At 35.6% G+C, this 14,003-nt stretch overlaps 1 protein-coding gene across 2 annotated transcripts in view; it reads right to left on the reverse strand.

Moving 5' to 3' along the window:
* The window catches only part of ARID2 (AT-rich interaction domain 2), a 166,560-nt gene that overhangs the window by 32,454 nt on the left and 120,103 nt on the right, over window positions 1-14,003 (reverse strand). The window contains exons 15-16 of one of the 2 annotated variants that reach the window (XM_029953568.1): window positions 11,821-11,934; window positions 5,014-5,162 (exon numbers count right to left, since the gene is read on the reverse strand). In XM_029953568.1, coding sequence (XP_029809428.1) covers window positions 5,014-5,162; window positions 11,821-11,934 — 263 coding nt within the window. The remainder of the gene's footprint in view (window positions 1-5,013; window positions 5,163-11,820; window positions 11,935-14,003) is intronic. The other variant, XM_029953569.1, reaches the window with a different exon arrangement.

The following is a 14,003-nucleotide window of genomic DNA, read 5'->3' on the forward strand; positions in this document are numbered from 1 at the left end:
TATCCCTTGGGTAAATCCCTAGCAGTGCTGTTTGCTTATTTAATACATTCCGTCAAGGACAGAAATTACATGATGGTTTTTTTGTTTTTTTGTTGTCTTTTTTTTCCCCCTAGGAAGTGTGTCTTGGGTTCTTCCCTTATTATTTTCATTACTTTTGTTTTTTTCCTCTTCTTTTTTTGGTGGTGGGGGTGGTTATGTTTAAATGAAGTTGCTTTTACAACACCAAAGACTTAATTATCCATTTCCTATATAAAAGGTAGCTACTTTTTTGCATGGACCTCAAGTATATTGTAGTATAGAGGTGGAATTTAAGGAAAGGTATTAAGCAGGCTGTGTTTTAGCTTATGGGCAAGTAATAAATTGTATCATTTATCTTGAATGTATCATAGATAAGCTGCTGTATAATGATTGCCACTTCAGATAGCTGTGAAATTAGGTGATTAACTAGTTGTTACTTAACCTTCTAATTTCTGTATAAGTCTAATTACATGAAATAGAAGTTGGGGTTCTGATTTTTTACTTTGCTTATCCACTTGGAGTGTCATTGTAACTACTGTATTGTAAATGATGGAAAATAATTGCATATGTTAAAAAAATAGTGTTATATTCTAAAGAAAAAATAAAAAATAAAGTAAAAAAAAAAAAAGGCATCCACATTGGCAAGAAGAAGTCAAACTTTCACTATTTACAGACAACATGATACTCTATGTAGAAAACCCAAAAGACCTCTCCAAATAATGCTCAGAACCAATACATGAATTCGGCAAAGTAACAGGATATCAAATTGATGTAGAGAAATTTGTTGCATTTCTATACACCAATAATGAAGCAGCAGAAAGAGAAATCAAGGAATCGATCCCATTTACAACCACACCAAAACCTGTAAGATACATGGGAATAAACTTAACAAAAGAGATAAAAGGTCTGTACTCTGAAAACTACAGAACACTTATGAAAGAAGCTTGGGTAAGACACAAAATGGAAAAATATTCCATGATCATGGATTGGAAGAACAAATATTGTTAAAATGTCAATGCTCCCCAAAACAATCCACATATTCAATACAATCCCTATCAAAATAACACCAGCATTTCTCACAGAGCTAGAACAAACAATTCTAAAATTTGTATGGATCCAGAAAGACCTCAAATATCCAAAGCAATCTTGAAAAAGAAAAGCAAAACTGAAGACATCACAGTTTCTGGATTTCAAGCTATATTATAAAGCTGTAGTCATTAAGACAGCATGGTACCGACACAAAAACAGATACATAGATCAATGGAGCAGAACAGAAATTCCAGAAATGGACCAATAACTCTATGATATGTTCAACTAATCTTTGACAAAGCAGGAAAGAATACCCAGTGAAAAGAAGACAGTCACTTCAACAATTCATTTTGGAGAATTGGACAGCAACATGGAGAAGGATAAAATTGGACCACTTTCTTACACCATATACAAAAATAAATTCAAAATGGATGAAAGATCTAAATGTGTAATAGGAAACCATCAAAATCCTAAAGGGGGACATAGGCAGCAATTTCTTTGACCTCAGCCACAGCAACTTCTTACTGAGCATGTCATCAGAAGCAAAGGAAACAAAACCAAAAATGAACTACTGGGACTTCTTTAAAATAAAAAGTTTCTGTACGTCAAAGGAAATAATCTACAAAATTAAACTGCAGCCTATGGAATGGGAAAAGATATTTGCAAATAACATATTGGATAAAGGATTAGTACCCAAAAGCTATAAAAAAGTTATCAAACTCAACACTCAAAAAACAAATAATCCAGTGAAGAAATGGGCAGAAGACATGAATAGACACTTTTCAAAGAAGACATCCAGTGGTGCCTGGGTGGCTCAGCTGGTTAAGCAGCCAACTTCAGCTCAAGCCGTGATCTCGTGGTTTGTGAGTTCAAGCCCCGTGTCGGGCTCTGTGCTGACAGCGGGGAGCCTGGAGCCTGCTTCAGATTCTGTGTCTCCCCTGCTCTTTCTGTTTCTCAAAAATAAATAAATGTTAAAAAAAAAAAGACATCCAGATGGCTAACAGACACATGAAAAGATATGCAACATTACTCATCATCAGGAAGATACAAATCAAAACCACAATGTGGTATCACCTCACACCTGTCAGAATGGCTAAACTAAAGAACACACACAAAAAAAATAGGTGTTGGCAAAGAGGCAGAGAAAGGGGAACCCTCTTGCACTGTTGGTGGGAATGCAAACTGGTGCAGCTACTCTGAAGAATGGCATGGAGGTCCCTCAAAAAATTAAAAATAGGGGCACTTGGGTGGCTCAACTGGTTAAGTGTCTGACTTCAGCTCAGGTCATGATCTCATGGTTTGTGAGTTTGAGCCCTGCATCAGGCTCTCTGCAGTCAGCACAGAGCCTGCTTTGGATCCTCAGTCCTCCTCACTCTCTGTTCCTCCTCTGCTCTGCTATCTCTCTCTCAAAAATAAATAAACATTAAAAAAGTAAAAAAAAAAAAAATAATAAAAGAACTATCAGATAATCCAACTATTGCACTACTAGGTATTTAGCCAAAGGTTACAAAAATACAGATTCAAAGGGACACACGCACCTCAATGTTTACAGTCAAACTATGGAGAGAGCTCAAATGTCCACTGACTGGTGAATGGCTAAAGAACATGTGGTATATACATACAATGAAATATTACTCAGCCATCAAAAAGAATGAAATCTTACCATTTGCAATGATATGGGTGGAACTAGAATGTATTATACAAAGCAAAATAAGACGAATCACATATGATTTCACTCATATGTGGATTTTAAGAAACAAAATAGATGAACATATGGGAAGAGGGAAAAAGGACAGACAGAAAGAAACCACAACAGACTCTTAACAACAGAGAATACAGAGTGTTGATGGAGGAATGTGGGTGGGAGACAGGCTAGATGGGTGATGGGTACTAAGGAGGGTGCTTGTTATGATGAGCCCTGGGTGTTGTATGTAAGTGATGAATCACTGAATTCTACTCTGGAAACCAATATTGCACTGTATGTTAACTAACTAGAATTTAAATAAAAAATTGAAAACAAAAGAAAACTAAAGAAATAAAGGATCAAAAAACCTCAACAACCCTAAATCTGAATAATAAAAGTCATTACTGTCTTTATGCCTTAATGCTTTTGCTATCCTAAGCTTCTCATAGGTCACTGGGTACACAAACTCCTTCTGTAATTCCCTGCACTTGCTATTCTGACTGAAATTAGTTTTGCATGACAAACTCCTACACATTCTTCAAGACCCAATTCAAAAGTAATGTCTGTAGTGAAACTTTTGTAACCATCCCAGCATTACATTAACCACCTGCTATGCAGCCAGTAACACTATGAAATCATCTTTTAACAGCTTTTATTTATACTGTAAATTTGTTTTTTAGATGTGCTTCTTTAAAGGCTGAGAATAATCTTTTTATTTCTAACTCCTAACACATATACTCACCCAGAGGGTGCTCAATAAATATTTGCAGAATCAAACTGAATTAGGATTGCAGCATCTAAAAATGGCTTTTAAAAATGACTAGCTCTAAGAAGCCTTGTTGAGTCTTATTTAAAATAGAATTCCAAAGAGAAGGCGCACATCAAATTTTGTAACACTGATCTTACTAGCAGATGGGAATGTGTTCATTAACCCTTTCAGCAATTTTTCTTTCTGAAATAAGCGTTTCATCAAAAACAGCTATTCTCAAACTTCTTAGTTAACAAGCAGGATTAGCTGACTATCTACTCTATCAACTGTCATTTGCATGGAAAGACAAAAACAAAATCTACAAAAAGGAAGAATACGATTGACAATGGTGATGCAAGTTTCAAATTAAAAGTTACAATATAAAAGAAGATGGGGAAATTAAATTAATCAAAGAAATAATGAGAGACAAACTAAAGCACTTTTAAACAATGTTTTGACAGATTTTACACTATAATCTAGTACACACATGCCAATTATATTACAATAATTACCTTTAGTGACATGATAGAATCTGATATATTTAATTTTCTTTTCGTTGCGGGGGAGGCGGGGAAGCAAGCAACACCCACCAGTAGAGACTGGCTAAAATGATTTTATGACACTATTAGTGGGTTGAGATTATAAGTTTGATAAACACTATCCAAAGAAATTGTGCATGCTATTAATAATCCATAGGCTACAGTGATAGCTATAATCCCATATCAAATATGTATATGAAGTTTACAGCCTAGTATAATGTCCATAGTATATCATAAAAATTATGAATAGCAAATATAATTTTTAAAATAATGTAATTTCTACTATCAGTAGTTAAAAAAAGAGACATGGAATCTTTGATATCTAAAACATGAAAAGAGTATTATGTCTATTAAGACAAGTGCCTTAGTCCTTCACCTCTAAAAAGTGACAAAGCAAAGGGTCTTGGCTGAGCACTGATAAAAGAACTATTTTATTTTAACCAACATTATTCTCAAGTATTTCAAGTGGAAGAAAGCCCTGTCATAAGAATTTCAGTTCTACTCATTGTTGATCTTAGTTATTAAATTGTAAGATGATATGGTTTTAAAAATAATTCTCATGGAGTGTCCAACCCAAACTCAAATTTAAGACAAGTCAGTCTTCCTAACAGATTATTACCTTTAAGTTGCTATAATAAAGAAATTCTACAGCCACAACCAACCTCAAGTTACTTTAAAAAATCCTCTTTTCATAGCCAAATATGAAATCAAACACTTAGCTGATTCTGTTGTTTTTTTTTTAAACTAGTATCAAAACACATTCCCCAATCACCAACCATTAGGCAGTGAAGCTCTATGACTTACACAAATTTCTTAGTTTAGGTGCTACTAGGTCTCCATAAACATCCCACTTAACAGAATATATTTTTGCTAAAACACTTCAGTGGCTTTGTTCAAAAGAAAATTTTCATGAAAGTATAGATGACAGAAATGTCAATACAAAAGCATTCCAGAACAAAGAGCATTTATGTATATCAAATAAAATTGCCATTTACTTTTTACAAGACTGCCACAGACACATGAAGTTGTGTCCAGGTTTCCTCACTGGCTCCCCTTGTTGACTAGATGCACTGAACAGAGAAGGCTGAGAAGTGCTGGGCTGGTTCAGCACCTGCGCAGCTGGTGAAGGCGTCAGAGGAGCGTTCTGTGAAAAACACAACCGCACAGTTTGTGAGACGACACTGAGAAACGTTCATATTTTATACTGCAGGCTTAAAATGAGGATTATAATGATGATTGTATGACTATATAGTTACATGACAGTTATAACTTCTAACATAAAATTTACATTTGTGGTTTTCATGATTGTTTTTTAAATTCTTTAAAAAGATAACTATGTTTATAAAAATAATTAGGAAATAAGACCCTTTTATTTCATATGAACCACAAAGGCAAGGCCATACTGTTGTTACAGGATATATATTACTTAGAATTAAAAATTTTATATTAATAAAATTAGGCAGAAACACAATTATAAATTAAAACAAGTAAAGATACTATAAATGCACCCACTTGATTTATTTATGTACATTCTTTACATCAATTGCAAATTATTATTTTTTTGAATATATTTCCATTTAGATTTTTAAATCAATATAACATAAAGCAAACACCACCTAGCAAAAAGAAAATTTCTCATGTTACAAATGAAGTAACCATAAGTAGAATGTGTGAATATAATTTTTAGTAAGCTGTTTTAACAACCTCAGTCTTACAATTTGAGTATGTTTTCTTTGAACCCTAACTCAGATTTTATTAATAACATATCACAAAGGGAAAAACAATATTGATTTTCTCATATAGAAATGGTAGCACACCATTTTCAAAGCACTGTTTGAAAGCAATAAATTTAAACTTTGGGGAAATATTAAGTACACTATTGACTTATATTAAGGTGATATTAGAAATGGTCAAAACTACAATAAAAATACCTGAAAATGTCAGACTAAAATCCCTAATAACTAGAAAAAAAGATGAAACACATATAAGGCATAAAAATGAAAAAAGGGAGAATGAAATGTTGATAAAAAATGTCTCTTAGAAATGTGAAGTTGGGGCACTTGGTTGGCTCAGCAGATTAAGCATCCACCTTTTTCTTCTTAATGTTTATTTATTTTGAGAGAGAGCGAGAGTGAGAGCTTGCAAGCAAGCGAGCCCAATGTGGGGCTTGAATTCACAAATGGTGAGATCATGACCTGAGCTGAAACAAAGAGTCTGAAGCTTAACCAACTGAGCCATCCAGGTGCCCTAACATCTGACTCTCAATTTGGGCTTAGGTCATCTCATAGTGAGTGGGTTCAAACCCCACATCCAGCTCTGCACTGAGAGCATGTATCATGCTTGGGATTTCCTCCCTCCCTCTCTTTCTGCCACTCCCCTGCTCATGCTCTTTCTGGTTCTCTCTCTCAAAATAAACTTAAAAAAATTTTTAAATGCTTTATTTATTTTTGATACAGAAAGAGACAGAGCATGAGAGGGGGAGGGTCAGAGAGAGAAGACACAGAATCTGAAGCAGGCTCCAGGCTCTGAGCTAGCTGTCAGCACAGAGCCTGACGCGGGGCTTGAACCCACAAACGTGAGATCTGACCTGAGCCGAAGTCGGAGGCTTAACCGACTGAGTCACCCAGGCACCCCTCAAAATAAACTTTAAAAAAAGGGCGGGGGGTGCCTGGGTGGCTCAGTTGGTTAAGCATCCGGCTTTGGCTCAGGTCATGATCTCACTGTTCATGAGTTCAAGCCCCAGGTCAGGCTCTGTGCTGACAGCTCAGAACCTAGAGCCTGCTTCAGATTTTGTGCTTCCCTCTCTCTCTGCTCCTCCCTCACTCATGTTCTGTCTTTCAAAAATAAACAAACATTAAAAAAAAATTTTTTTTAATGTGATGTCATGGGGCACCTGGGTGGCTCAGTTGGTTAAACATCCAACTCTTTATTTCAGCTCAGGTCATGATCTCAGTTCACTGATTTGAGCCCCAGGCTGGACTCTGCACTGACAGTGAGGGGTCTGCTTGGGATACTCTCTCTGTCCCTCCCTTGCTCTTGTGCATTGGAGCCTGGGCATTCTCTCTCACTCTCTCTCTTTTTCTTTCTGCCTCTCTCCCACTAGTTCTTTCTCTCTCAAAAATAAATAAACTTAAAAAAAAAAAAAAAAGGTCTTGGAGCACCTGGCTGGCTCGGGTGAGCAAGTGACTATCTCAGGGTTGTGAGTTCGAATCCCATGTTGGATGTAGAGACTACTTGAAAAAATAAAATCTTGTGGTGCCTGGGTGGCTTGGTCAGTTAAATGTCCGATTTTTGATTTCGGCTCAGGTCATGATCTCACAGTTTGTGGGACTGGGCCCTGTGTCAGGCTCCATACTGCAGAGCCTGCTTGGAATTCTCTCTCTCCCTTTCTTTCTGCCCCTCCCCCACTTGTACTCTCTCTCAAAATAAATACACTTGGGGGGGATCTACCTTTGGGATATAATTAAAGTTGTTTCTATAGTTGGATCCCACCTTTAAGATTTTATAATATGGTTAGGGAGAAAACGTACATGCATATACATGCATGAAAAACAGGCATCATGGATAGGATGTGGACCTTCTAGCTTAGCAGATCAGTACTCTAACTTTAAATTTGCCTTTTGAACTAGTTATGTGACCCTAGGCAACCTGTCTAACCTCTCTGATCCTCAGTTTCCTCATTTATAAACTGTTAAGTAATGAAATCCAACCTAAGGAATGGTGAGAAGACTAGAGAAATGATAGATGAAGAACCTAGCTCTAGAGTCTCAATATATGACAATAGTTACTATCATTATTATTATGCCAGAAATCCCAAGAAAGAAATCCAAAAGGGAAATCGTATTTTGGAGGAAAGATGATGAGTCTGCTTTGGGAACAGTGACAGATCAACAACTACTAAAGTTAATGCTAGAAACATGGATCTCACACTCTGTGAATTCCATTTTTTTTTTAAGTCACTTTTTAAAAAAGTGTTTATTTATTTATTTTTGAGGGAGAGAGCATGAGCACAAGCACAAACTGGGGCAGAGAAAGAGGGAGATAGAGAATCCCAAGCTGGCTTCACGTTTGGCACATGCCAATGCTGGGCTGGATCCCATGAATTGCGAGATCAGGGCCTGAGCTGAAATCAAGAGTGGATGCTTAACCTACTGAGCCACCAAGGTGCCCTCATTTGAGAATTAAAAACAACAACAACATTTTTTAAAATCTTCATTTATTTTTGAGAGAGCGAGCGAGCGAGCAAGCAGGCGAAAGGCAGAGAGAGTGGGAGACAGAACCTGAAGCAGGCTCCAGGCTCTGAGCTGTCAGCACAGAGCCTGATGTGGGGCCCGAACCCATGAACCTGAACTGTGAGATCATGACCTGAGCTGAAGTCGAATGCTTAGCCAACTGAGCCAGGGGCCCCTCACCTGTGAATTCTTAAAGCCATAAAAACTCAAGATGAGAAAGCAGATGGAAAACAAAAAAAAGAGGGTTGGAGACAAAAGAATGGAACATTAGAATCAGTTTATTTATCAAAAGTATTATGCAACTTGCTTCCCTCAAATAAAAACATTACATTAAAAATCCAGAAAATTCTAATAAGGGGGAGTAATCAAGAGGACCAGTTTCAGCCAAATACAAATATTAAATAACAAGTTACAAATATCCCAGAATTTTAATTTAAGGGTAAGTTTGCCAGAGGAATCAAATTTCCTCAGAATTAACCTTCCAGTTCCCTATACTATTACCACTTAAATTAGGTATCTTACTATCTTGTCATATATTTGATGATTAAGCTTATTTTTACTTTTATAAGTGCTAACAAATCTTTATCCTATTTTTTTTTTCCATTATGGAACTCTTATTCAGTGTCATACAGAAAATTTAACAAGGAATCACAGGGTATTTTAACCCAAATGTTAATGAGGATGTGGCACGGAGAACTGCTCTCAAATTAATCTAAGGTATTAAATTAAGAATGAATAAAAGAGACACATTAACCAAATGCAAAATGTAAAAAATTTGTGGAGCCTGATTTGAACAAGTTATTAAAAAAAAAAATACACCAGGGTGCCTGGGTGGCTCAGTCGGTTGGGCCTCCAACTTCAGCTCAGATCATGATCTCATGTTTGTGGGTTTTGGCCCCACATCGGGCTCTGTGCTGACAGCTCAGAGCCTGGAGCCTGCTTCTGATTCTGTGTCTCCCTCTCTCTCTGCCCCTCCACTGCTCATGCTCTGTTTCTCTCTGTATCAAAAATAAATAAAACATTAAAAAAATTTTAAAAATACACCACATTATTTTTTAAAAACAACTAGAGAGCTAGAGAACACTGACCATGAACTGGGTCTATTTTTTTAGCAGTGATTTGGTACTGTAGATATATATTTATCTATCTATATATATATCCGTGTCTATCTATCTATCTATCTATCTAGTTAAAAGTACTTTAACAATTAAAGAAATAGACTCTGGATTACTTATTGGCAAAATGAAATAATGCTTGATATTTGTTTTAAAGTACTCCAATAGGAGCGCCTAGGTGGCTCAGTCAGTTAAGCAACTTCAGATCAGGTCATGATCTCATGGTTCGTGAGTCCGAGCCCCGCGTCAGACTCTGTGCTGACAGCTCAGAGCCTGGAGCCCGCTTCAGGTTCTGTGTCTCCTTCTCTGTCTGCCTCTCTCCCACTCACACTCTGTCTCTCAAAAATGAATAAACGTTAAAAAAAATTTAAAGTACTCCAATAAAAAAAATGATAGTGGTGAAGAACAGATGAAACTAAAAAGGGCAAATGATACTATTTTAAGCTAGGGGATTTATGTATCAGTGAAACAAAAAGAATTAAAATACTTATAGACTATACCAAATGAGAAATTCTATGACTCATATTTTCTTTGACCATAAAGATAAATATTTTTAGGTTTCCTCTTATATTAAAAAAATTACATACTTCTTTCAACAAAACTAATTTTCTAACAGGTTGTATTGTGCTGCAAATTTTTTAAAGTACCATTTAAATTAATTATGGTTGAAGAATTAGGTCTTTTACATGAGAGTATAAAATAGACTTCTTTTAGGAGGCATTAGTTTACTTTTTCTTCTTATTTGCCATGAAGAACTGCTAGACCATTAGCCACAACTCCAACTCAAATGCAAATGTAAAAATATGTTTCAAAGCCGTATTTTTGGAATGATCACTCGAGGAATATTCTACACCATCTACTTTATTCAGGAAAAGCATTTTTTATACAAGTTCTTTTTTTTTTTTAAATCAAAGTGGAAAAGCCACAACTCCAGTAGTGAGCGACCAGAAAAGTAAAATTACACAAAGGATATAAAACACTTCTGTGATTTATTCTGTAATGCAAAATTGACTAAACCTTAGAATAAGACTAAAATTTAAACACTTAAATATGTTAGAAAATTCAAATACAAATTCATAAACTAGTCTCAACATGAATTCTTTACTAAACAGTAATGAAATACTGTGTTCACCTGTAGCTACAGATTTTTGAAAGCCACTTATAAAATGGAACTGATTGAGGTAAATAGGATGAAAAACCAGACACAATGACACCTAAGATCCAACTGAAGGAACAAACTGAAAAAGTGTACTCTAAAAATAGGCAAGTTAGGAGGGATACTCTGAAACAGCTTTAGGAACAAGAATTAGATTTACTCTAAATGTGATTAAAACAGATTATACTTAGTCTAAATGTACAGATCTTTTGAGAACAGTATTAAAGGCAATAATAGAAATCTTTGGAAAAGAGATCTTTTTGATCTCTTGTAGAAAAGTAACTTCAACTCTTACAAATGAGGGTCTGGGATAAGGTAATATCTTAAGATTTTTCTGCTCTAACATTGTCTTACGCTCTTAAACTACCAAATTTTTTACTCTAAGTAAGTAAGTATACCTAGACAATCAATACATACCAAGCCTGAAGAACACATTGAAATGCAAAAAAAAAAATTATGTTTCGTGGTAGTGCCATTCTTAGTGTTTAACAATGTGCTAGTCCACTACAAATCTAAGCGGTAGTACTCTTAGGAAAATATGGAAATGATAATTCCGGTGGCTCTTGCTAAAATCACCTTGGCTATGACTAAATGCTGCCCCCTTGAGGCTACAAATCTGCCTTCTGACTAGTTGAGTAACTTCAAGCTCTTTATCAAAGGAAGGGATCTGGAAGACACCAAGGTTCAGTTTATGCAGAACCATTTTAGCAATGATTCCTCTGTGAAGGACACGGAACTGAGGAGAGGCATATATAAAATCCCTTAAATAAATACATCCTCAAGTAAACTATTTTTATGTACAAGAATTTAACATGTCTTTAGATCATGGGATTAAGTTATAGCTATATTCAACATGTTTTACACGTTCCTGAAAAAGGCAAGTCTTTAGGTAAATATTTATAATTAACTTTTTTACTCATTTTTATTTTTTATATGCCAATCTAGTTTTCTGCCTCCAGAAGATACCAATTCATGAAGGGTGGAAGGAAGGAGAGCCTTTGGAAATAGTTATACTATAACCTGAAAATATAACAGATTGAAAATAAGCAGCTACCAATAAAGAAATCTGCCTTGAAATAGATATAATTTATTTTGTATTTATATAAATTACCCAACTAAATACTACTTAAGCACAAAATCTATGGTATGGTATGGTATATTTTCATATATCATTCTTTTTTTTGTTGTTGCTATTCTTTTTTTTCCTGTAATGTAATTAATACAGCTTATTAATGGGAGTGAAAAGGAACAAAATGGAGAAAAGGAACATGAAGTAACAATGGTATTAGGAAGGATTACCTGTTGGCCATTCTCAGTAGGGACATTTCCCTGCAGTCTTTTCAGCCCTGAACATTCTGCAAGTTTGGAAGTCCCTTTGTAGGGTCCAGGTGCCTCCTTTACATCCCCAAACCCCTTGAAATGGCAGAAATAACAAGGTCTGGCTGAAATAAAATCACATCTGAAATCCTCTATTTCATCTATCCCTTTAAAGTACCAATTTAGGCAGTGAATAAAATGGTGTTAAACCAAGGTCTATATAAAAGAAATTTAAAGAATCAAGAAACAGTAGAAATGGTTTTCCTATTAGCAGGCTCTTAAGAAGGCCCACCTACCCTTCAAAGGAAACTTAGGATTCCATCTTGAACAGTTGATCTTTTTTAGGCTTCATAGGTACTTTATACGACAGTAAAATACACCTATCCCTTTAATGAGTGCCTAACTCTGTTGGCCTGCATTAGATGCATGTATGTCTAATGTGTTAAGAAAATGTCCTGAAATTAACATTTAATGGTATGCACATTCGGTAACATAATAGTTCAATCAATCAATATGTTACATATCAAAGGACTTTCCAGAACTTTACAAAGAAATCTTTTTAAAATAGTGGAGAAATGGGTTAAGAGTATGAATCTTCATTTCAGACACATATCCAAGGGTTCAGTCCCGGACCACCTCATATTAGTTGGTGACCTTGTGCAAGTTACTTTGTATCTTGGAGCCTCATCTCTAAAATATGAATAAATTTTACCTAACAGAGTCATTTAAAGCATTAAGTGAGAAAAATGCTTTAGTACAAAGTTCCTAAAACAGGTCCTAGTCTTAACAAGTATTACTACTTGTTCTTTGTATCATTATTGAATATAGTCAACTGGAAGATTAAAGACAGACAAAAAAAATGAGGGTTGGTAATTCCACAATAATGGAATTTTTCTCTCATTGGCTTAGTCTATTATAACTATTTAGGATTATAAGGGAATCTGAGTGGAAAAAACAGGAACAAAAGCAAGATGAACTGGGAAATTATTAAATGTAGGAAAAATATAAAAATCCAACTTATGTATGCTTACTATATGCCAGACATTGCACTATTTAAAAAATTTTTTATGTGTTTAATAAATGAAAAACTCAAACAGTAGCAGTTTGAGTAAAATTGATTTAGTATTTTTCACCAAAACTCAGTATTAATTATTGCCATGTATAAAACATCAACTAAAGAACACTCAACCTATTTAGGTACCTTGCAATAAAGATAAACCTGAGCGATGCAGTACTGACATATGAATTAAAATCTCATTATACCCCCCAGACAGCACTGTCCAGTTTTATCCACCCACATGATAAAAGATGCATATTAGTGCATGAATTGTTCTGAACCAACCAATTCTTTGTTCTTTCACCTTTTATTCTGCTGCCCCCTCCACCCCTAAATTTGGTACTAATGCCAACAATGGCCATAGATCTGCTGTAAACACCAAAAGCACAGAGAAGAAACCCAAGTCAGAAGGGTGCTAGGAGAGCTGGCAAAAGTCACAGAAGACTGGCTGTGGAGGACTTAGGAAAGAGAGTGAAGAAAAAGTAATCCAGGAAATAGGTGACAGACAACTGTCTGTTAAGCAAACCCCTAGTTTCAGTGGAAAGAGCACGCAAGATTGTCCTTAAAAACTTTACAGGCAGAATGACCCTTAATTCAGTAGCACTGATGCTAGAAAACACTTCTATTTACTAACATGTACAGAGATCGGATAGTAGATAGCAAAGAGGGGATAGCAGAAACATGACAGTCGGGCAAAGGAGTAAGAAACCCAGCAGCAAGAACATCAGAATAGCTGAAAGAAACTGAAATTACAATACTTTTTAAAGAATAAAGGCAACTAAGTTGATATATAACAAGAACACACTTGATAAAGCTCTTATGGGACTTATCATTTTTACAAAAGAACTGTGAAACAAGCCACAAAAACATATGTCAAAATCAAATACAGCAACTCCCTTTTAAAATGGTCTTCACATCCCCTTCCAAAGGAGACCAAAAGGAGACTAACTTACATTTAAAAAGTCTCTAAAGGAAACCTGGGCGTGGTTCATTCGGTTAAACATCCAACTCCTGGATTTTGGCTCAGATCATGATCTCATAGTTTGTGGGTTTGAGCCCTGCGTTGGGCTCTGTGCTAGCAGTGCGGAACCTGCTTGGGATTCTCTCT

This window comes from Suricata suricatta, chromosome 10, assembly GCF_006229205.1.
Source record: "Suricata suricatta isolate VVHF042 chromosome 10, meerkat_22Aug2017_6uvM2_HiC, whole genome shotgun sequence".
NCBI lineage: Eukaryota > Metazoa > Chordata > Mammalia > Carnivora > Herpestidae > Suricata > Suricata suricatta.